Source organism: Triticum urartu, chromosome 2A (genome assembly GCF_056163025.1).
Source record: "Triticum urartu cultivar PI428250 chromosome 2A, HENAU_Tu73, whole genome shotgun sequence".
NCBI lineage: Eukaryota > Viridiplantae > Streptophyta > Magnoliopsida > Poales > Poaceae > Triticum > Triticum urartu.
Genome location: NC_141874.1, coordinates 96,178,592 through 96,202,874, shown reverse-complemented (window position 1 = coordinate 96,202,874; position 24,283 = coordinate 96,178,592). Strand labels below are relative to the sequence as shown.

At 41.5% G+C, this 24,283-nt stretch overlaps 1 protein-coding gene across 1 annotated transcript; it reads right to left on the bottom strand.

Annotated features, from left to right (window-relative positions):
* Positions 1-731: 731 nt before the first annotated feature.
* Positions 732-23,902, bottom strand: LOC125535994 (uncharacterized). The gene is made up of 36 exons (XM_048699078.2): positions 23,560-23,902; positions 22,258-22,985; positions 22,056-22,184; positions 21,890-21,975; positions 21,199-21,307; positions 20,496-20,591; positions 19,569-19,631; positions 19,430-19,489; positions 18,257-18,325; positions 18,042-18,123; positions 17,882-17,934; positions 17,652-17,714; positions 16,344-17,573; positions 14,333-15,325; positions 13,908-14,243; positions 13,479-13,737; positions 12,937-13,159; positions 11,868-12,267; positions 10,347-10,496; positions 10,032-10,253; positions 9,729-9,950; positions 8,992-9,642; positions 8,409-8,669; positions 7,932-8,288; positions 6,804-7,207; positions 6,300-6,729; positions 4,844-6,145; positions 4,497-4,757; positions 4,123-4,413; positions 3,579-4,022; positions 2,877-3,308; positions 2,447-2,725; positions 1,924-2,326; positions 1,663-1,811; positions 1,288-1,494; positions 732-1,181 (listed from the first exon to the last, which is right to left on the bottom strand). Exons 1-36 carry the CDS (start codon positions 23,621-23,623, stop codon positions 1,062-1,064), a joined length of 11,628 nt encoding a protein of 3,875 aa, XP_048555035.1. The 5' UTR covers positions 23,624-23,902; the 3' UTR covers positions 732-1,061.
* Between the last annotated feature and the right edge of the window lie 381 nt (positions 23,903-24,283).

The following is a 24,283-nucleotide window of genomic DNA, read 5'->3' as shown; positions in this document are numbered from 1 at the left end:
ACTTGGTTTCGGGAGGGGGGGGGGGGGAGGGGAGCGGAGCTCAAATGGACAAATTCCAAGAAGCCCTAAAAGGGACACGTCACCCGACGGCATGACCAGCCTATCTGACATGACACGCCTAACTCTAAGACGGCATCATAAACGGCCTGACACGAAGTTCGTGGGCGGTTCATGGCACTATAGTGTCAAGTTAAAAGGCGAGGTTGGCGGTGTTATGCTACGCCATACGCAAGGGCGTACTTACAACGTCCAGATGCCAAAAAGGAAGGCGTCATGGACTGGACACGCCATATTGGTTGATGTATTCATATTCATGTGCAGACACCTACCACTTAGGCATTTCATCCTTACATAAGAACATCTTATAAGTGTAACTCCTTACAATGTGGCGCGTCAGGCCGATGCCACGCTGGTGGTGTGACCGACAACCGGGGCTGGTCAAAGGCGCCTTGGCGTGCGGCGCCGCAACGTGCAAGTGTGGCGCTATAAGGCAGCCCAGGGTCTATACGCCGATAGGCTGATCACACGCAGGGCAGCATGCAACAGGGCACTCAGTGGGCGTACAGACCCCGCCCAATGACGGTGACCCCGGGTGCAACCCCTAGGTCCACCCATCATGAACCGCCCAGCCAGGTCGGGTACAAGCCATCTCAAATCGAAAGGATCAAACGCGGGCGAAGGGAGCACAGCCCAAGTTTTTAAAGGCAGTCTTCAAGAAAGAAAATACATGGTGCAACATCCAAGAGACAGGATTCGTCTGCCACAATTATGACAAAAGTCACAACAATTATTTGTTGAATCTCATTCTCTAGGAGTCATGTCTCGGTTTCGAAATTGGACATGTTACCGTTGGTTCATTCATGCTGCCCAGCTAAACCAACAAAATCAGACTATGTCAATACCGGCAGGAAAACAGAGCTGCACCCCAGCTTCCTCCTTTATCTACACTAACACGATACAAGCTAGCGGACCGGTTCTGCTACATAAGGTTATATTCACAGGAGATATTAACTAGGGAGACACTAGTTGCTCATTAGGCTACAAAATGTGATTCGCGTCCCTCAGAACCACGGGTGCCACGTCGGATCCATCATGCACAGGTTCCTCGAAGATAGCGCGGATTCCACCAGTTCTGTAACGCCTCTTTGGACAGACTGGGGCGGTTCTGTTGTGCTCTCCTCCTGAAATACCAAGAAAATGGTCAGAGATCGCACAACTTAAATGTCATCTGCAAAGATCAAGCGCCACGCAAACATCATGTTCAAGAAACTGCAAGAAACTGCATACCTCATCAGCAAGATAATGTGGTGATATGGATTTGATACGGTTGATGACGTGATCCACATTGTGTATAACCTTTTGCTGGAAATCCAATGGATTGATCATTCCAGCGGCAACTGGAACAGACGGAATGCCAAGCGGCCTTCTCCATGACCAAGATAACAGCTCGTCGCGGAAAAACATAGCCAGATGATGCCATATGTGTTGGGTTTGCTGAAAATCATAATAGCAGCAATTTCAACATGTGGCGCATGTACAACTAAATAGATGCACCCTATAATGAATCTTCAAGCAGAATCAGTACCAAGATAAGATCCTATCTATCTTAGTCTTAGAGAATATATCCTAAAAGAATCACCTATGCTGGGTGGAAATACTCACTTTAGGTGAAACCACAGACTGGGCAGCAGAACACATGGCAGAAACGATGAGACCTTCAACGCCAAAATTTGAGAAGAAAGCTTGCATGTTGCGTGTCAGCCTAAATGGAACTAGCTCATTGAACTCAATCAATCCATTTGGATCATAAGCTGCAAAAAAAAAATCAAATGTGAGTGATCATCAAGTTCCACATGCCATATTTACATAGATTGATTATTGACCCTCAAAAAGAAAAGGATTAATGATCATCAAGAAGAATACCTGGATGGAAGTCAGTCTGGAAGATCTTCCCGGTATTTTTCGCAAACAGAATTTTGTTAGGAGCCCTGCCACCAATCTGCAACATGTATGACATGAAGCAGGACAGAGCCACTTGGATTGCAAACTGTTTCTTGAAAGTCCAAAGGTGGTTGCCAGTTGGCAGAATCTTGTGCATGTACTGGGAGAAGATATTATCATTTACAATACTTTTAGTAATTTCATTGTATGCTTGCAAACGCAGTTCCACCACTTGTTCAGGAGAAACCTGCCCTGAGATGGCTTGATTTAGCTGCTCTTTAAAAATTGTTATAGGTGAATCAGCTTCTCTGTTATGCCGTGCACAGTTGATTTCATAAACCTCAAGGAAAGTGCTGTACATCAAATCATCCTCTACCATCCGAACCTGAATAATAAAAATTGCAATGTCAAGACATGTTCATTACATAATACCTTGAACCTAAAAGTTCAGGATAACAGATTATTATCAGGTAAAGAATAGGGCAGAACCAGGGGGTTAGTTCACCTGAGACCAAACAGGAATAATTATCGGGGTATGGATAGCAAGATGGCGACGTCTAGACTCCTTGTGTTTGTCAAACATTTTGTTTAGCACACGGAAAAGCTGCAGCATTCTTTCATCACTCCGAGCATTCGGAGTCAATGATGTCTGAACAATAAAATGGCGCTGCGAACCATCAGAACCAATAAGTGTCAGGCGCCGAAAGCTACTACCATGTCTCCGGACAATTGGTATATCAGGTCCAACTCTGTCCAACTTGACAGTGTGGTCAGGCGCAACCTCCTGCAAAAGAAATGCAAAGTGAGATAATACAAACAATAACCAGTGCGGGTCAAGAACTGGTGGGTAGCATAAAACTTTCAAAAGAATGTGGAGCATTATCTTCATCTGACACCGATCATGAGTGAAATAGTTCAAAAGAATAAGGACCGACCTGATCTGTAAAATACTGCCCCGGGAGTTCTACGTCAACAACATGAAAATCCCTAAGTACTTTACTTTCTTCCTCTAGCTTTAATACAGCAGGAAATCTGTCCTCAACATTACTCTGCAGAATATTCTTCCAGTGCTTCAATCTCTCAGTAAGTTCAGCAAGGGTTGATGGAAATGTAGTAGCACTATCTGGGTCAAGGTCACGCTCAAAATCTTGCTTGTACTCCTTGACAAAATCAACGTGTTTGTTAACAGCATCTTGTGAAAAGCAAGCCCTGCACACACCAGAAAGCTCCTTCTTGAGAGATTGCGGAACCTCGCCTGTGGTTGCAGTTGGATACTTGTAGCAGCGATGAAGCAGTGCATTAACCACAGCAAGAAGTCTTTCCTCGGGAAGAGTAACAAATCTTGATCCAATTTCAGACAGTAAAAGCTGAAACAAGCATGAAATAACACTATATTATAAACCTTCATTATAGACGAACTATATTGTACATAAGCATCACAGCTTTCTGCCGATTTTAAAGGGTGCCATTGTTTATCAAATTTCCTTAAAAATGTGCAAACAGCCTAAAACTATTTACTCTACAATTATAGAGCAGTTGGTGATTTAGAAATAATATATCACCTCTACCTCGCTTTTGAGATATGTACATCAATATGAATAATCTTCTTCTCACTAAACTACTTTGTTATTTCTTACCTCAAGTTCGTTGGCTAAATTGGTATGCTTGCTCCTAAGAGCTTCCATGATATCCTTTGCAGCATCAAAGGCACTTGCTGCGGAAGTGACCCAACCAAGTCCATTGTTACGTCTTAGTGCATTTTGTGAACCCTCTGCACCTGTTGAGCTCTGTTGACCTTGATCATGACTGGTACTTGTACCACCTTCAACCGTAGATCTGTCCACCTCTTGTCCTTGGAGGTTGCCCCCCTCATGAGAACCTGTAGCACCACCTGACTGGGCGGCCTGATGAACCTGGTTGTCAGAAGTCAAATTACCACCCGCACTGCTGTTATTTGCAGCATTGTTTGCCAACATAGCTTGTTGCATACGCTGCTGAGCCAACATATTTCTTCCCATTTCAGTTTTAGTTGCAACATCACGCCGCTCCATCAAGTATGTACGAAGCCAATAATACAAGGCCTGCATGAACAACTTTCAGATGTGTACATCCAGAGGCAAGAATATGCATTTTTTTAGTCCAAGAAGTTCAATAACAAGAAAGTTAAAGCATTGATTTTACCTGTGGATAAACTTGAGCTATCTTCAGCAAAACCAATTTGCAGTGTTGAGCTTCATTTCTCTGTAATGATAGCAACAATTGAGGGATCCAAGAAAGCCAAACCCAATGGGGCAGCTGCTCAAGATATTTATCTAAAGCCCTTCCGACTGGTTCATTTTGCGTATCAAAGCTGAGAAGATAGAGAATTCGAGCTAGATGGCTCCTTGAGTTCGAAACTCCATATTTAACGCCTTGGAAAAAACAACTTGCGGCATACTCAAGCCAAACCTCTTCTTGTGTTTCTTTGAAAATCTGCATAAAGGCAAACAATCATAATTACTCAATAAATCTGTAAACTGAACGGGCATTGTTAACAAAGAGGATCATAGCCATACCATGTCACAATAATTTCCCCAGCTAATCCACCCTTTTGGCAAATGCTTAAAAAGGGTGATTGCATTTGAATACGCAACATTTGCATTCTCGCAGTCATTCATTTTCAACATGAAGTCGCCTTTCAGACGAAATATTTCTGCTTTATTTTTCACAGGGAAAAATTCCAAATTGGTATTATTGATCAAGTTAAGACCACTGACTAGTTCGCCTTTCATATCTAAGTATGCCTTAGCTTGTTCGCATATCTTCACAAATGCTTCCTGCAATCAGATCAGAACGCAAACTAGTAAAATAGACATTGGATGAGTGTGCAGTAATACAAATTTTTAATGGTAGAGACAGTCACCTGGACTTCCATTGTAGCATGCCCATACATCTTATCAAGTATAGTAACACAAACATCAGGAAGACCATGCTTGCGAGTGATGTGAGCAAGCTTGTTCACATTCCAAGCCTTGTCTCGGTAACCAAGATGATGAAGTTGAGGATTTGTTTGGCCAAAATCCTTGAACGCATCTATTACCGAATTGTACATTTCATTCCTCCATTGGAGCAGGTCATACCAAATAGTTGTATTGTCCCAGTCATTAGGAGTCCTAAGTCTCCATGTCTCAAGGATATCCTTGAGATCAGCAAATGAATTCTGGTGATTTGAACTGGCACCGGAGTTCCCCGAAGCTGGTTTATTCCCATTTGCAATGTCAAGAAGTATTTTAGAGGATTCTTTCACTTCAACCAACTGCTGAAACTGCTGCAGCAGAGGCATTCGGGACTGCACAGACATCTCAGGCAACTGCCACCACTGTTCTAGTGCGAGTTCAACACCTTTGCTAACGAGGTTCTCAGCTTCTCCAACACCATTAGTACCTTTGTCATGAAGAGTGAAAAATGCTTGAATCAGACGTAACTTTGGTGTCTCTTCTACTTGAGCTTTCGGAATTACATGCTCCTTCATATATGTCCAGTCAGGCGCCTTCCAGAGGCAATCCAAAAGAATCTCATAATTCTCCACACCTTTTCCAAAATCAGCCAATACTTCCCACTGGCCTAACTGAGTTGCACAAGACAACCACTGTTCTTCCCACAGACACATTTCAGCTTTTGGGACAGTATTATTGTATGTGCCCTGAGTTGCTTTGATCATTGCCTGGTAAAAGAGGGTTTGCGCCTGCTGCCAATATCCATGCTGGACAAGTGATAGCCCAGCTCTAGTTTCTGCAGTGATTGATCTTCTCTTCCATAATCCATACCTCATGTCATCTTCATTCAGAAGCCTGTATAACTCGGCCAGTGACTCGGAGCATTTAGCCTCATTCATAAGCAGCATGTGACTCTCAAGTAATGCGATTGAAGTGTGCCAGGCATTGCAAGTTTTTCCAATATATTTGATAAGCTCGCTCGGCATGCGTGGTTGAGGGTGGCTCAAATGAAGACCTTCAAGAAGTGCTTGGGCTACATTAGGCCTGCATCCCTGCTGCCTCTTATGGTAGTCTTTTGAGAGAAGTGCAATTATTGGCTTGGCTAGCGCAACTTGTTCATCTTTCTGTAAAGTAACCCAAACAATTGGAAAGACAAGAACCCACAAATGATACGCAACATTGGGATCAGCAAAAGCAAGTTCTTTCAATGGAGCCATGACATCTGCCACCTGCATAAATTACAGATAACAAAGGAATTAGTTCTTAACATGGATTACATTCAAGACAAAGATTTCTTCCAAGCGAAACTGGCAAAAGGGTTAAATTAAAACATAGCCCCATCAAGATTAGCCTGCCTCTATGAAAGTTTAGAATGGTATTTACCACAAGCTTGCTTGCTTCATTTAAGAACTGAGAATGCCTCGTCGTAAGAGAATCAAATGACAGGGAAGTGCCATCCAAGCTTTCATGAGCATCAGGAACCTGCTGTGGCATGATAATGCGATCTGGAACTGGACCCACTATCGTAAGCGGGGTAAGTCGGGCAGAATTTGAGGCAAGAGAAATTGGTTCATTTTCAACTAATATAGCTAAAATGAGATCCAAGCCTTGCTTCAACCAGAAAACATCACTCACTGCTTCCCAGTCCTGAGTCTGTATTATAAATTGCAATCTAGCAAATAACGTCTTTCCCACGTAGTCATGGTAAAGCCTGAAGAACCGCTTCCTCATTTCTGGATCTTTAGCCCTAAATCCAAGCATGTATTGTCTCTCAACCTTATGAAAATACTCTTGCCTGGAAGCCAATGGATATCTGCACAAACAAATAAATATCAAATAGAAACCAAAAACTACTAATAAAAACTTGCTGCATAGAGATGTTCTTACTTGGTAGAATCACCACAAAGTGAATAAAGAAGCTGCAGATACTTTGCATCCCATTCTTCTTGTGCGGATGAGGAGAAACTTTTCCTGTCAACCACTGATAACTTCTGAAGATAAGTTACTATATCTTTTGGGTTAAGAGAACTAACAGAGCCAGCTGATGAAACAAGTCTGTAGTCATCCTCAATCCAAGCTTTTATCATGTCTAGTATGCATAGAAGAACACTGGAATCGGTGCCTCTCTCTGAAAGAAGTGTTTGAAGTATTTGTCCCATATTTCGTCTGTACTCAGAAGAGCCAATCACCCTCTCACTTATGAGCTTTAGGACAGTCTTCATGTTGCATATGACAGTAGAATCCACAGTAGGGCGCGAGCTAACTGCTGAATCCATTTCAGGCCTCTGTCCCTAAAAGTATTGCAATGTCAATTGCCAAGGTTAATCAAACAAGTGTTCACTGAGTCTTATCAGAAAATTTGTGCATGGAATAGGAACCATACCACATAGTTAAACAATAATAACAAATAGCAGGTTTGGTCATTAAATGGGTAATCCTAATTCTAATTCTGACGTAAAAAGTTGTAGCTCATAGGAAAAAAATAACCAAAAGAAAACTAAGGGACAAAGTGGAAGCTGAGACTGAAACGGACTATAGCGTTGACATTTAAGGGTAGAGTGACAACTAGTCAATCATGTACTAAGCTCCGCCTGGGTTTCTTACCCCCCCTTGTATTTTTGGGTCAAACTTTGTGACATACAACGTACACTTTGTGACATACAACGTATATTTTGTTTGTGTTAGTCAAATCTACGGTCAAAATTGGGCACAAAATACTAAGGGGGGCAATAAACCCGGACGGAGGTAGTACGTGGGTACACGATGCGACAAAGTTTGCTGGACAACAAATTTAAAGTGACCTGTGTTTCACCCTGGATAAGTTATCTTGATTGATGTCACTGTTTATTCAGTTCACCAAATATAATTAATCAATAATAAGGTTTGCTACAGCCATACAAGTAAAAGATAAGTGAGATCCACGGATAAGAGATCAAAAATGCAGATTGCTTGCACCAAAATATGTTAGCATATTTAAGGTAAGTTAAAAAACATAACAAAATTAAGTCAACATACTTGTCGGGCATGGTTGCCAGCAGAAGATCCCATATCCCGTGCAAGACGTTGCAGGACACGAAGAAGCAGCACAATAAATGGATCAATGAAATTCTTTTGTACTTCTGCAAGTGCATTGAGGACGAACAGTGCAAAGCTTATTATAGAGTTAGCATTGCTAGCTTCGAGTGTTATCTGTGGAGTTGTCACAGCAGCAAGATGCTTCTGAATGAGATCTTGAACCCTTTGATACAACATTTTTATATCCTGCGGTGTCGTAGCCGCTTCAAGTGGAAAAGCGCTGAATACCATCTTTAGCAAGGAACAAAGGGACTTTCCAGCATCCAGCATTTTGTTATTGAAGCAAGGTTCCAGTATCTAAGCACAAGAATTCACAGAACATATCAAAGATTAGAAACATCTGTGTAGACCCCCTCAAAAATAGGAATCTAAGGAAGACCTTGTCAAGAGAGGAGAGATAATTCTGGAGTAGCTTACTTGAGAAATATGATTGATGTTATTCCGAATGAAGAGGCGGGGTTGTTTTTCCAAGACTTTGTTCATAACATCAAGACCCTGTGCAAGCGCCGTTGCAGGGTCCTTTGACTGGGAGGGTGTCAGATTCCCAAGCAGCTTCTCGAGATAATTGAATTTAACATTGGCATTGGGCCAGACTTCCAAAGCTTGTGTAAGCAAATCAAGAGCTTGCTTGTACATTGAACTAGATTCTTTTTCCTTGGGTTCAATCACCAGTGACACCTATTCTCCAAATCAATGAATTTATATGAGTATCCACTACTTCAAACCAAATATAAAACGCGACGTGGACATGCTGATTGTTTAGGAGAGTGCTATATGACAAAAGAGCAATGAGCCAGCTAATCCACAGGTCCCCTTAAGGGGAGAAAGCACAGGTTATCAAGTTGTGATATATGCCGCAAGTATACAACACCACAAAACAAGAGGTATACCTTAGAAACATGCACGTATTTTGAAAGAAAAATATTATTTTAACGCACGCAATGTACTGATGCAGTGTGTTATTTAAAACAAAAGGTGTAAAACTAAAAAAGATAATCACCCTTATAAGGAAAGTAATAATCATCTCTTCCATTGCAGCATTGGGTTTATATTCCTCATCCGGTTGCCCAGAAGATCCTGGTGTTTCAATATTAGGTATGGATGCCCCACCAGGTGACATCACAGGAAGAGGTTGTAAGCCTGGCTCAACCTTTACCCTCTTACTCAGATCATCAGCAAACATGGGAACATCTGAAGAGCGTTTTGGATCACCACCAATAACAGTAGGGCTAAGCATATCAACAATCTGATTCTGGCTCTCACTTTCCTGCACAACTTTCATTTCACTCTGCCTCTGTCTCTCCCACGCCACTACCAATCCAGCAAGTTCGATTGCAAGACGTCGGTTTTCAGCAGTTGTGTTGTATGGTAATCCAAGACGACTAAGAGAGTTAACCATCTGGGGAACAAAATGTGCTCTGCAACTATAGAACAGTTCTGCATGGCGAACAATTAGCTGGAATATGTGAATCATGTTGGGAATAGAATGGCCTTCCTCCACAAGGATTTTCTTCGTGTATCTGATCCATATTGGCATGCGAGTATCCCCAGGAGGGAGTCTTCTAGGCAGAGCAGGCATAAGGATATCAAGAGCTTGCTTCACTAGCAACTTATTTTCTGGTTGGCATGTCCGTAATAGAGCAATAAAAACCTGGGCAATATAACAGGTCAGACTGGCTTGCTGGATAAGCTGGTAACAATGCACAGTTGTTACAGGAGAAATTTATGTTAACCTACCTGTAGAATTATCTTTTCGGGGGCTTGATATGCCTCTAAGAAATGGCACACGTTCACAAAGGCCCACTGTTTGCTGGAATTGTCTTCACGTTTAAGATGGTTCCAGCCAAACTTTATGAGTTCCTTTCGATGGTGAACAAGGTCATTCTGAAGATACTTCAGAAGTAATGTGGCAAGCTGAAGGAGTTCTATTCTTAAAGGCTCGTCATATTCAGCACTGACCTAGACACATGAAAAAAAATCCCATTACCCTCATGAAGAGAAAAAGACCAGGCATGTGTTAAGGAGTGGACTATAGTTCACCTCTTCCGGAGGATCAAGAAGCTTGTCAACAATAATTTTAACTATAGAAGGATCAACAACTTCCCAACTTTGTCCGTTTTGGAAAGAATGAGCTAGCATTGGAAGAATGAGTATCTGCATAGCAACAACCAAATGATCTTGCCCATACTGTTTTAGTTGGAATATGTTCAGAAAGTGAGTCAGAATAGTTTTCTTCAAATTTGGAGCATATCCTTCAGCAACCTAAATGCAACATGTAAATGTGTAAGAAATGGTAAGCACTCAGAAAATACAAGCGAACAACTTGCACGAATTAGAAACAAGAAATGGGGTTACCTCTATGACATAAAATTCCTTCAGAAAGCTATAATCTATTCGGCTTCGGTACAAGAATATTGATAGCATATCAAAGAGTGCACTAACTTCAGTACGATCGTGCCTTAAGTAATTCAGGAAGCATTTTATGAGCCGTTTGCTTTCCATCACCTGGTCAGAAAGCAAATATATTTAAAAAAACAAGATCTGGATAGAATGTGGAAATCTGCAATATGCTAAGGGATCAAAGTAACTCAGAATATTTACCACAGCATTAATAAGTTGCAAAAGAGTAAATTTTGTCTTGCAACAGGAACTCAAGTACCAAACTTCAATTATGAGCAAGTATGTGCATAGGAGTGAATAAGCACTCAGTGCAAGAGGAAGTATGTGCATCGGAGTGAATAAGCTCAGTGCGCGGATTTTTGGCTCTGGGGAGCATATGCTCCCTAATGAACAGTAAAATCAAAATAAATAGTAAATAAATTTCAAAAATTCTGAAATTTTTTGTAGATGTTCATATTAGTGTAGCAAGTGTGCTTGACAATTTTCATGCCACATGGGATAGCAGTGCTTCGTCGGTGAAAAAAACAAAAATACGTGTAACATTTGGCGTTCAACTTGTTTTTTCTTTCACAGGTCAAAATGCTAAGTTTTTCCCCTGGAAATTTGCACGTACTCCCTCCGTTTCTTTTTACTCCGCATATAAGATTTGGTCAAAGTCAAACTACACAAAGTTTGACCAAATTTATATAAAAATATATGAACATCTACAATATTAAAACTATATAATATGAAAATACATTTTGTGGTGCATCTAATAATATTGATTTCATATTGTTAATGTTTATATTTTTTAATATAAAGTTAGTCAAACTTTACAAAGCTTGACTTTGACCAAACCTTATATGCAGAGTAAAAAGAAACGGAGGGAGTACCATTTGGGCGCGACAATGAACACATCTTTTTTTCAAAAAAATAAAGACATTTGTAAAATCCATTTTTGGCACGCAGGAGCATGTGCTCCCTAGAGCCAAAATGGATTTCCGCAGTGCAGCAGAGTATTCAGATAATGCAGAAACCAGAAAAAATATCCATGTGATAGTACTAATTGCTTAGGAAGTTAGGATTGTCAAACTGTGCCACTGGTAGGGTACTAAAGTAGCATTTCAGAAGGATCTGTGGAGCACAAAAATTGCCAGAAGTTTGAAGCGTTATTAAATCCTTTAGAGTCCGACAGAATTTTTTTCTTGTGCCATAAATTGATGTTGCAAAAAGAGAGGCCAAAACTGAAGTAACGAACATCTGAAAACAAACAAAAAAAATCGAAAAAAGAGTCCAGCTTGATAGCCAAATATGATCTGATACACAGAAAGATGACACAAGCAAAGCAAAGAATGCAGGAAATGAAATATAAGTAATGCACAAAACAGAAAATTAAGAAAGGTTAAAACAGGAAAGGCAGCGGTCAAAATATCAAAGATGTTGTACATGACCAGTGTATAAAGGCATCAGGAGTAAGTGGAAAGATAAAACACCTACCTGGGGTAAACTTAATTCCTGCTCATTCTGCAGGCGAGCAATTCTTGCAGGTGATTTCCATGCAAGCAACAATGTGTCGAAGACATCCCTGTTGTCACGGAGCCACTCGGGCATCAATTTCACAAGGGTCGAGATAAGTTCTAATCCATTGAAATAACTATCTGAACCAATAACCATGTTTGATGAAGATTGGACAGTAAAACTATTGGTTGTGGCTCCAGCTCCTTCATCCTTTACCGAGGACAACAACTGATTACCAGGTCCCGAAGATGGTAGTTGAGCAGCACCTGCTTCAGTCTGAGAGTTAAACTGTGAAAAGGCACTAGCAAGTATCTTTTGAGGTGACTTCGCAAGTTCATCCCGTAATTCCCCAGTATCAGAGCAGATTATGTACATAAACCTGTATTTTCAAAAAGGAAGAATTAATCAATTTTTGGACGTGATAAATATAATTACCCCTATGTTAACCATAGGAGCAAGAGGTGCATTTCAAAGATGATAACGCCACAGGACCAAAGGCTGTTCACATATGTATATCTCCCAATATAACTTTGAAGGGGAAAATAAGATGTCAGCAGATAACGACAATCTGATGGAAGAATGATTCTGGGGATGCTATTTTTTACCAACCTATTATTTCAATCACCTGGTCAGTGTCTAATTTCAGAGATATGTTGCAAAAAATGTGCATTGCACTTGCAGAATGCCTAAAGTAATTCCCTCTGGATTATGAAGGTACAGTGGTAAAGTACAGTTTTGAAAACACGTGTAAAAATGAATCCATAATAACCCAAAAAATCGCTTCTGGATTAAGCCAGCTAAAAGTCTTTTAAGTTAATTATAATCTACCCAAGTTTAGTAGAGTAGTACTCCCTCCGTCCCATAATGTTAGACCCTTTTTGACTCTAGTGTAGTGTCAAAAAACATCTTATATTATGGGACGGAGGGAGTAGCATATAACCACAAACTGCATGCAGTACTAAACTGTGCTTTTGAAGCTTCCCATTATTGCACAAAGTAGTACTATTCATACATCATCGATAAACGCATGATCTGGTAAAGTGTCTACCTTCTGAAATACTTTTGATGACTTAACCGAGCAAGAAAATAGTCCACAGCCTCCACAGCATAGCGGTTCAAAAACTTGGAGAGTGGAGCACGGTAAGGGCTGTTGATTTCACTATAAAATTGGTCTTCAGGAAGTGCGCTCTCCAAATCTATTACCAAGGTGACAAGGTCATCCAAGAACTTGCTCGCCGCCGCGGGGAGAAGGTGAAAAAGCTCAATCATAGCTGCCCAAGCAAAGAAAAAACATTACGTAAGACCATATACAACTACCAAGCAAAAGAAAGTTAGAAATGAGGACAACATGATTTTGCCAGACAATACAAGGATAGCTTCACATTAGATCACTATTTTTAAATGATTCAGATATTTCCTAATGAAGATTATAATCATCTATATCTAAGTAGGTTCATGTAAAATATGTCACAACTAACAAAGTTAGTGAAGTCTTGGTTTATAAAATGTAGAGTGGCATGTAATCCCTTCCCACACACAATATCCTATTTGAGAGAAATAGAATACATGATGAATAGCAAAATATGTCACCTGCAGCTATTTTTGGTTCATCTCCAGTTTTCCAAGATTTTTGACTCTGGGCAAGCTTCTCTGGCTCCAGCCATTTTTTCAAGTGATCCAATAACTTTGCACCCAAAGTTACATTGAACCAATTAGACAGTAATTCAAGCAGACGGGCCAATCCTTGGAGTAACGGCATGGTGAGACTCCTTGTCTGTGCTAAGTTAACTAAGATGGGCCTTAAGCTACTCTGTAAAAGATCTTTTGGCATCCTCTGTTGCTGAACAACCTGTAAATGCAATTACAAGTGAGAACATAACACACGGAAAACATTTTTTTATGTTGAAATAGTTATTAGTAAAGCAGAGATTAACAAACAAAAGGGTAGCAATTAGCAAATATTCTAATTTACATCGCAAAGTGTCAATATAACAGAACATAAGTGCAGATAAACATTACCTGACGAAGTCCCTCCTTGGCAACATTGACAATTTCAGTTGTCCTACATGTAAGAGACTTGAAAAACATTGAGATAATCTTTGCCCGCAATTCACTGTGAATTGGAGCTTTCAGATCTCCCCAAGCCATCGCAGTACAGAGCAGTTCAATGCATGCAGTTCTTAGTTTATTCCATGTCATGACTATTTTGGCATTCATCAGCTTGGTGACCCATACTGTTTCATCAGCCTCCGCAATTTGCAGTGCTTCTTGCAAAAAATTGACGAGCTCAGGCGACAACTTCAGAAGAGGTGGTCTTAGTGCTAGACAGAAGTTCAGGGCTGTAACAGTACCCACCTGTGACAAAAAGAAAAGAAAAGAAATCTATCAACTGATATTGTCAATGTTTAGTCTGGGTGAGTAAAAGATTAGGAATCCAAGGAAACCTGTTGCTCAACGTTCTTCGAACGCAGAGGTCGTGAAATCAGAGGCTGAAGCAATGGTAGATACAAAGGCTCAAGCAATTCAGAGACTTCACTGCCAGTCCTACTTGCAAGCAGTGATAAGCATGCCTGCACATTCTTTCTCACAACAATTGAAGCATTGGGGTTAAACAGCTCGAAAGCAAGAAACTCAACAACTCCCTGGAAACTTTGTCTGCGGGGTTCACTGTTTGCTTCATCTGCGTTGTTTACTACCCGTAACACTTGTGTTAGGACATGGTTTGTCTCCTCCTGCTCTTTGTTTGCATGCACTGGAAGCCTCTTAAGAACATATATAAGTCCACGTACAACTCTGACCTGAAAGATACATAGGGTTTCCACAGACACTTTACCAACCAATGCTCCAAGGCCTATTACACCACCCATCTGAGCTTGCCACGTGCTACCATAACAACAGTGCAATAAACGGGGCAATAGTTCCTCAAACACGGCAACCCGCACACTCGGGGGAGGAGAATATACTGGATTCAAAGATGGACTAGAAACGAGCATAGGAGTGCTTGGGCCTCCTCTTAGCACACCAGTGTGTTTCATCCGTGCGAGAAAGATTAGTGTCTCAGCAAAAGTATTCAAAGCAGATAGAGCAGCTTTTGCATGTTGACGGTTTTCACTAGATAGAACTTCAACTAATGCATCCAAAAATATTAAAGGGTCCAACTCCCGGAGATTAGATGATGTGGTGCTTCTTGGTCTAGACCCCATGGTGATGCTAGATGACAGGGACGAACCAATAGGCTGCCCAAATCCAGATTGATTGGAGGATGACGAATCAACATGGAAAAGTATAGCAAAATGCCGGCATATATCAACAACAAAGTCATCCTTCTCATCTTGAAGACTGGTATCAGCTTTAGCGGCGATGATAGCTACAAGCAAAACCTTGAAAACAGATTTTTCTGCCAATAATTGTGTCTTTGTCTTGACACCTAAATCTCCCTAAATACAGATAAAATAAAGGAAAGCATCAGTACGAAACAATAAGATTGCTAGAACACAGAGGCCAAGAAAAAAACTATGGTTCCAAGTCCAGAATCAATTACCACTAATCTATGAAATCATTTTGCTTTGGACATGGATCACTAAAACTTAAGGGCTAACTGATCAACAGATCTGCAAAGAATCTAAAAGATCTGTATGCATAGAATTGCAAGTGTGACGACACCTGATTAAACACCTAGTTGCAGTTAGCTACAATCAGAAGTGCAGATATTGCATGCAACCCAAAAATCACGTGTGCCAACTTGGCAATGATAAAGGCCCAGTATAAGCCAAAGACTGAAGATGGTTAGTTTAGTAGAAATTACTAATTCAAAATGATAATTATTAATAGTGGCTTTTAGTTTAGTAGTCCCTCCTTCCCATATTAATTGTCGCTCAAACGGATGTATCTAGCATAGAAATACGTCTAGATACAACCATTTGAGGGACAATTAATATGGGATGGAGGGAGTAGTACCACATTGGCTTTCATTTACAAAGAGGTTACCAGGTAAATAAAAGCCAACTGTTAGTTCCACAAACAAACAATCATCTGCAAAGATATATCAAGTAACTCCAAATGAACACCAAGTCAAAATAAACCTGACTATACATTTTAGCAACTTTGGTAACAGGTAACCATGGGGAATGTACAAATAAGGATATCATATTCCATAAGAGAAAAAAGGTCTGATTAAACAACACTTCAACCCATTCTCTTTAACTTGTGCTCGATACTGATCCAGTCCTTAATATAATGATTGAGGGTATCATTTATGACACGTGTCACAACAATATTGGCATATGGTAGATCCAAATACTAGTGTGCATCTTAGGGTCAGAATTTTAAGATGTAGACTCATGCATTCTAAAGGACATCAAAAGGAGAAAGGGGGGGGTACATAATAATATTTAATGCTAGTGCTCAATAGTATACACAGGATGTCTTGACGGAAGTCTTAAATAGTATACCAACCTTCATATCTGAAGCATCGTTGCGACGCCTTGAGGGATCTAATGAAGAAATGAGCAGATGCCCAAGAACGCCAGAGCTCACACCCTCCGCAGGTACATTTTCCCTCAAATTTAACAAAGAGTTCAAGCATACTCGAATAAACTGAAGGGCCTGTTTCCTGTAGAAAGCTTCCATACCATTACCTTGCATAACAGCACCAACAGCAAAATGTATGCATCTGTCCAGAGGAACTAAAAATGGTGTTGCAGGCTCAAAAGTCAGAACTAAACGAAGTCCATGTTCCGGATTTTCTTTGCATTCAAGTGCTAAGGGCTCCTTCAGAAATCGCCTGTTTCGACCGCCTAGCTTACCTAAAAGTTCCAAGGACTTTGTACCCCATTTGTAGGGAAGGGGCCTTAAGTGAGACCATAAAGCAAGAATGACCTCAGACATTAAACTGGCCATGCTAGGTTCCAGAAAATCAGGATTTAGGCTATCAATCCAAAATTCAAGTGTACAAAGAGCTAAGCTCACAAGATCATCATTCCCTTTCAGAGCAAGAACAAGAGGTTTCATCAAACGAGGAATGTGAGGTAGCAACGAACTCAAACGGGCAGGTAATATCAGGCAAAGCTCCAGAATCAAGTCCCGCATATCTGCAGTTGTTGGCCCATCAAGCATCGAGAGTAACAAATTGAGGCAAGGTTGAAGAGATGGAATAAGATCACGCATCAATGAATCAAATTTAGCACTGTTCAATGCACGGAACATGCTACGGAGAAGGTGCATGTAACCAAGAGGTTTCTCAACTTCAGTGGCACTCTTCATGCAAACTTCCATTATTACTGGCACATGTGGCTGAAGAGTGCGTTCGCAGCTTTCTGGAGCCTTTGCGGCAGCAATAAACAAGAAGCGGAAGAGTTGCAAGACAAGCTTTGCTGCAGGTGAATCTGGTTGTTTCAGAGCATCAAGCTTTGAGCTAACAAGGAAATTAATCAATACATCTGTGAAGGGCCGAAGAACCTTTGGAGCTTGCAGAAGGGAAGAAAATATGTGTAAAAGCTGGTTGTTGGTTATCATGCAATCAAAGAGATCCGGCATGCAGAAGGAAAACATATCCATGATATCACGAGCTTCCATTATAGCTAGCATTTGTGAAAAACATTGTAGTATGTCCCTCTCCTCATCTTTCTCCTTAAATAGAGCTAAACAGTGAACACCAGATTTTAGAACACCTGAAGTCTTCCGCACCTAGAATAGATGGTCAAGATTTATTACAAAAACTCGAATCAAACCAAGAGGAGAAAAGGCTCGGACAGAGTGATGTACCTCATCCTCCCGCAGTCCCCTGAAGGGTTGAACTGACAAATTAGCAGATTGCTGATTCTGTTGCTGCACAACACATGATAGGATATAAGAACTTAAGGACTAGAGCAAAAAGAAAGTGACAAGCGGACAAATTTACTACTCCCTCCGTCCCAAAATGTAAAGACCATTTTTGACACTTCTTACATTTTGGGACGGAGGGAGTATTTAGCAATTCAGAAAGTCCATAATACCTGTGGGCGTGGCCAATGAGCATGGGTTATACTCCAAATTATTGTCTTCATTCCTGGTGTGTTCAATATGAAAATTCATAGTTCAGACGTGTAGCCACAAGATGCATATCATCGCTTAAAAACTTTGAATTGTGTGAATACTGTATATCAAAATGCATACCCATTACGAGTGTCCTTATCAGACTTTTGTAATCATTAACCTCCTTCGTATATTCCAAGGGTGGTTGCAAATTCAACACAGTCTGCAATAGATGTCAAAATGGTTTAATAAACAACAACAAAAAAGCAGCAGCTGTATCAGATTTAGGCATGGATCCCTAATTATGTTTCATGGTGCTTGGTTTATCAGATTCAGCTGCATCACATAAAACACACCTGCAATGGGACTTCGAGCTTCATTCTCAAATTTGGACGTTCCTTCCCTTCCTCAACTTCTTCAAGCAACTACAGAGAACAAGAGTAAGGTAACATAATATAAAACACTAAATGGAAATGACGCAGTAATAATGGGTGCTTGAAAGCCAATTTATGTACTATGGCTCAAAAGTAGATCATGAGATACACATATTAGTAAGCACAACATGAATCTACCATTACATTTTCAGTTCTCATGTATAAAGAAGCTGAAATTGAAGTAAATGATAGCTTCCTTTCATTGTTGTTCATAATAGAAATCTTAAGAACTGATATGTTCTGTTGCAGGACAAGATGGAAATATGTAAAACATGTAGATACAAAAGAGACAGGGCACCCAGCCAATCACAAAAAGCTACATGACACTTAAAAGAAACCTTATCTTAGCCAGAGTGAGCAGAGCCCTTAGGTCAACCCTACAGTTGATGATTGGGCCTTAACAATTAGGAGTACTAACAACATTATTCCCCATGATTTTCCTACCTCATCACCTGCTTTTGTGGATATTTAACAGGCAAAGTAAAGCATGCCGCCAAACAGAAACGTATCGTGTGGATAGGCAATGACGGCAGGGAGAATATATCATGCCGGTAACTAGCAGGGGAAGGCATAAGGATAGTTGGGGGAGATCTTATGATAGCTACTTTACTGCAAACACCAAGGCCTGCGCTTTGGCCTTGGAAATTCCAAATGGATAGTAGATTTCTGCTAGAATAAGACTGAAAGACTGATAATATGAATCTTCTGTTGTGTATATAGTTGTATACTTATACAACCGCCGTCCCATATTTCAGTGCTAGATACATTCGTTTGAGCGACAGTTGATATGGGATGGAACAAAAATTGCATACCAAAAAATTAGAGGGACCAAGACTACCAACGCAATCCTACACACATTTGCATTAGAAATTCACACAGCTAGCTCGTACTCCATTCCATACAGACCCTGCAGGAATTCAGCTGAGCAGAACTGCCACATTGTTTTGGAACATAGAAGCATTAGAAAATATTGCCTATGCTTTATAGCTGTGTACTGTAGTTCTGCAGTTTGAATTATTGCAATATCTAACCAATGTGGCCATGTGTGTATAATGTGCCAATGGATTGAAGAAAGATTCTGAAGTTCCCATATACCTGAGGAATCGTGCGCTTCAGTGTCCTAAATTTCCCAACAAATGCATCCAATATGCGCCCCTGGTAATTGGCCAATCAGGAGTATTTTTTAAGGAAAAAGTAATCTTTCATGTGTACATTATGAACAAACAATTCTTACCAACAATACTCGTGCTTCATCCATGCTTTGCTGGTCAACACCTTTTTCATATATGGGCTCGACCTAGAATGGTACCAGAAAAATTAGCGGTTTACAAACGCTATTTTCACTAAAACTACTGTTTAGCTTTATGGTTATGCATGAATATTGAATTACAGAAGGAAAAACTCAACAACAAAAGTAATATACAAATCACTAGAATTATCTCGGTACTCTGGAAAATCACGGCGACCCCAGGGCACCAGGACAACTAAGTGCATAGGGTCATCTTCGACGAGAGTAAATGATACCAAGTACTTTATTTAATAAATATACCATTTTGGTAGGAAGTTAGGAGACATAGCATCCAAGGTTACCTAATGTAAAATGTAAGGTACATAATATAGGATAAGCATATTTGGAGAAGAGAAGAGAGAAAGAAAAAGGAATGGGAAAAGAAATAACACAAAAATGTAACAGGAGTGATTGCTTGGACCATCTGGCGATGTTAGGGATAGCTCTTGATTTTTTACGTATGCATTTTCCCTCCCAGCAGGCCACCGCCACAGAACACAGAACCATATGTAGAGAGGAGACTCGATGATAGAGATGATCGTTGGCAGGCAACCATCGTATCCTGACATCATCATCATCATAGGCCAGTAAAGCCATGATCGAGATCGAGATCGAGCTCAAGTTAAAGGTCTATGTTCAAGGATTTTTTTTAAAGATCTGCTATCGTGGAACGGATGTGACGGTGGCAGTGACTTCACTCGCTTCCTCCCCTATCCCCCTCTTATCCCCTCCTTTCCACTCCTTCCAAACACCCACCTAAGTCCAGCTGGCCTGATTAAGCCCACTGACGCCTGCCTCCAGCAGCCAATATGATTTGAAATCCTTGGTAAATGCCATTTTTTGTACTAAAGAAAGGAAGAATAGTAAGCATACCAGATTAAGCATTAGGCGGGCAGACGTCGTATGAATTACGAGAGTTAACGAAGAATCATGCATATTCCGAGAGAACAAATAGATGATCCGTGACAACTGCACAAAAGTGAAGTTACTGCTTTAGTATAAACATCCCCAAAACTCGGTCATGAATATAGTAGAACAAAGCAAAAGTCTGCTCTCGTAGATACTTGCATAATCTTTGCTGAATAAGGAAAATTACAGTATCTGTGTTATAGCTAGCAAAAGAAACATCTGACAAAGCACCTAATCAATCAAACAACTAGCTGCCTAAGCCTTTATATTGATGGTGTTTACAATGAGCAAATAAGATAGTAGTTCTCCCTCTAAAATCTATGGAACTGCAGAAATTATGGGTGTGTTTGATTTTAAGCCCAAGTCTACCAAACCAAATTCTACCTGGCCAAAATTTTGGCCATGGTTTCTCATGCCCATGATTTGGCCAATTTCGGCAAGAAAAATAAACTAAAATAGGCAAAGGAGCAAGGCATGTCAAAATATTGGTAAGCATCCAAACAATGACCAAAAATTAGGTCATACCCAAAAAGTAGGTAACGCATGTTTTGGACATAAGCCGGACATACCCTCTGACTGAGCAGTGCCAAATTTGTGATCTTGTGAAATAAAATAAATATTTTAACATAACAAGATTGACATGCTAGAGTTAAAGAATAAGATCAACCAGCGGAAGGGAAAGGTCTCCTCGAACATAATGCACCAACTCTGCAAGAAGGGTATAAGCAAGCGGCCTTAATGTCTCGATACAAACTCGCCCTGTGCCAACCAAAACCCTGGAAGACAAGCAATCAAGAGTTAAAACTTGTCTGAAACTAAGAATAAAGCATGACATGCAAAAAAGCAAGCAATCAAGTGCTCCAATATCCATAACAGGGCATAAATGGCATAAGATTACCATGTACCCAGTTGAGTTATAACACAGCAACCGTAAGAAAAGAAGGATAAGGTCAGCGTAACACGTAGTGACTCATTGACAGCTCAGTGGATATGGTATTGCTCTGCTTACAGTTTTACAGCGATTGTCTACAAACTAAAATTGAGGAGTTCAAACCAATCCAAATCAAGGGGAGGGATGATTTTTTATAATTCCTTAGTTTCCAACTGCTTTGAATTATCCTTGTCTTCAATGAAAAGGAGTTTATGTGACCTTGTTTATTTGGACTATATCTAGAAATATTCAGCCCTCTAAAAGTAACTTCGAAAGGAAACAGCGAAAGAAACAGGTGGTCATGAGTTATGACATCAGATCAATAGCTAGCTAGCACACCGCATGGTAAACCATCTTGCCTCCGCATTTAAAAATCATGGAACAAAATATGGTAGTGAGCATTCAAGAAGTGAAATGGTTTATGTACCTTTCATCAAGAAGTGTGTCAATCAAGGGAAACAGCCCACGCCTGTATTCAGTGTTGAGAACTTGCTTCAGCCCAACTAGCAGCTCCTGGAATTACATAAATGGAAGTGTTTTAAAATAATGCATGATTCAGCACCTAACTAAGGGAGTTTGCAAAGCATAGTAACCTTTCTTATGGAGACTGAGTCTGCGGGGCATGTAACAAGCAATTTCACAATACTGCTGCATATACTGTTCTCATATGGCTTTATATAATCTGCGTTGCTTTTTAGCAGGTACGTCAGGAACGACAATGTCTGCAGCACAAACCATCAATCAGTTAAGAACTCCGCAGGCAAGGCAACAGAAGTATAGTGAACTAAGCCCTACCTTGACTTGTGCACCCTTTAACTCAACAAAGGGCGTCTTCAGGTGAGGCGGCACCTTGTCTGGCCCGTTCTCAGCAATTGCTTCCACCATGAGTGGCAATAAGAACGGGATATTTGTCTGCACCAGCTTAGCATACAACTGAAAGAGGAACATCACCACAAGAGGGCTCTCGGTAACTATCTTGAAAGACTGTGCGCTTGGATTGAGTTGTCCACCACTTGGCACTGCCAACATGCCTGGGCCATCGGCAGTGGGGTCCAAATGCTGATTGGACACGGGAGGAACGACATTGGCACTGGCATTGGGGTTATCGAAGAAATGCTTGACGGTAAATTTGAAGTTGCGGTATATTGCAACAACAAAATCAAGAAATGGCTGGACCTCCGCCTCAACAGTAGGGCGGAAGTTGCGGAGAAGGTCGAATACGATTCGAATGGCAAGAAGGGCATTGTCCTCATTGTCCTGTGTCAGCACGCGGAGAGAGAGCTTGAGAAGATCCTGCACAAAGGGTCGCAGCACCTCACTGTGCGGAAGCCGGTTGAGGATCTCGATCACCACATTGCGCAGCTTGTGCTCAGCGTTTTCGGTGGCCTGTGGTGAGGTGTAGGTGCTCAGGATGGCTGAGAAGGCCCTGAAGTAGCATCGAAGGAAGTTGAGGTAATCCGGAGTATGTGTCATCTCCAGGCTGTCCCGAACTTCCATCACAAGCTGCAGCCGGACTTGCACAGCTGCAGAACAGTCAAACGGATGATTAGTCAGCGGACCATTGAGCCAAAAGAGTCAGCAACTCCAGAGAAAGTATTATGGCTTTCAAAATTTGCAACTTGGGATTGAACAAAAAGTGTCCTTTACTCCTTTATGGTGAATTTCGACAGGAAACTGGAGAGCAGGCCATTTGACAAAATTCTAGGATCGAGAACTATATGCTTGATTAATTACGAAAAAAATGGAACAGCTTCATTCGGTTCCAGGCAGCGGAAACCTGACACTGCAAAATTGTACATTGGGGAGCAATATACCTCTAATTAATCCACACCGTATAAAAAAGATACAGACTTAATAAATCAGAAGGGGAATGCGGAGATTCAGTAAGGTAAACAGGACTGCAAGAGCGACAGTCCAACTGCAAACAAACGAAAAGGTTGCGAGGAAACAATGGGCGGGTAAACTACATACGATCCGCCGCCCCCTAGCGAAATCGCGAGCGCGTCGCGCAAGGACGGCTGCAAAATTGACGCGGCGGCGCATACAAAAAAAAGACGAATAAACAGGGCATGTGCGGAGGGGAACGCGGGGGCGTACGTAGGTCGGGCTCGAAGAGCTTCTGCGAGTGCATCTCCATGTTGGAGCTGTTGATGGGCGCCATGGCGGCCCCAGCCCCGCTCGGAGGACGCGCGGGCCACAAACCCTACCGCGCCAGGGCTTAGGGTTTTGGGGATCTGCGCCGCCCGGAGGGGACGACCCGGCGCCGCCGCCGCCGACCGAGGGGCGGGGAGGGTGGGGAGCGGCGGAGGGGGACGCGCGTTCGATCTTTCCGGCACGAGGCGGGCCTCGCCTCCAGTTTCAGAGCTGACCTCGCGCTCGCGGGCGAGCTGAGGGTTTGAGGGAGGGGGGAAGGAGGGGAGAGAGATGGAGACGAAGGGAGAGAGCGACGGTTTTAATTAGGGAGGGTGGTGGTGCGTTTGGGGCTGGTTGGGTTGGGTTGGGTTCGGTCCCTCCGTTGCGGACGGGCTCTGGCTTCGGAAAGAAGGAAGCGTGCCGCTCTCAGGTCAACGCACCCCTTCAAAAGAAGGAATTCTGAAGTTCTGCAAATCTGTTTTGGCAGGAATTTCCCTTCAAATCAAAACAAGAATATATGCAACCATTGTGCAATTACATGCCGCTAATCTTTTTGGTCATCGAAGAGATAAACAAAACATGTGGCGAAAACATGCTACGGGCAGAGAGATTGTGAATACACCATCGACTATTGTCGTGTGTGTAGGGTGTGTTTGGTCGAAAAATTAAGGGTGTGTTTGGTTGAGGA

What these genes read in the sequence shown, in the direction of transcription:
- LOC125535994 (XM_048699078.2), bottom strand. Translation starts at nt 23,623, where the DNA reads ATGGCGCCCATCAACAGCTCCAACATGGAGATGCACTCGCAGAAGCTC. An exon ending in CGAAGAACGTTGAGCAACAG is followed by an intron (nt 14,244 to 14,332) that starts GTTTCCTTGGAT and finishes TTTTTGTCACAG; the next exon opens with GTGGGTACTGTTACAGCCCT. An exon ending in TGAACCAAAAATAGCTGCAG is followed by an intron (nt 13,160 to 13,478) that starts GTGACATATTTT and finishes TTGCTTGGGCAG; the next exon opens with CTATGATTGAGCTTTTTCAC.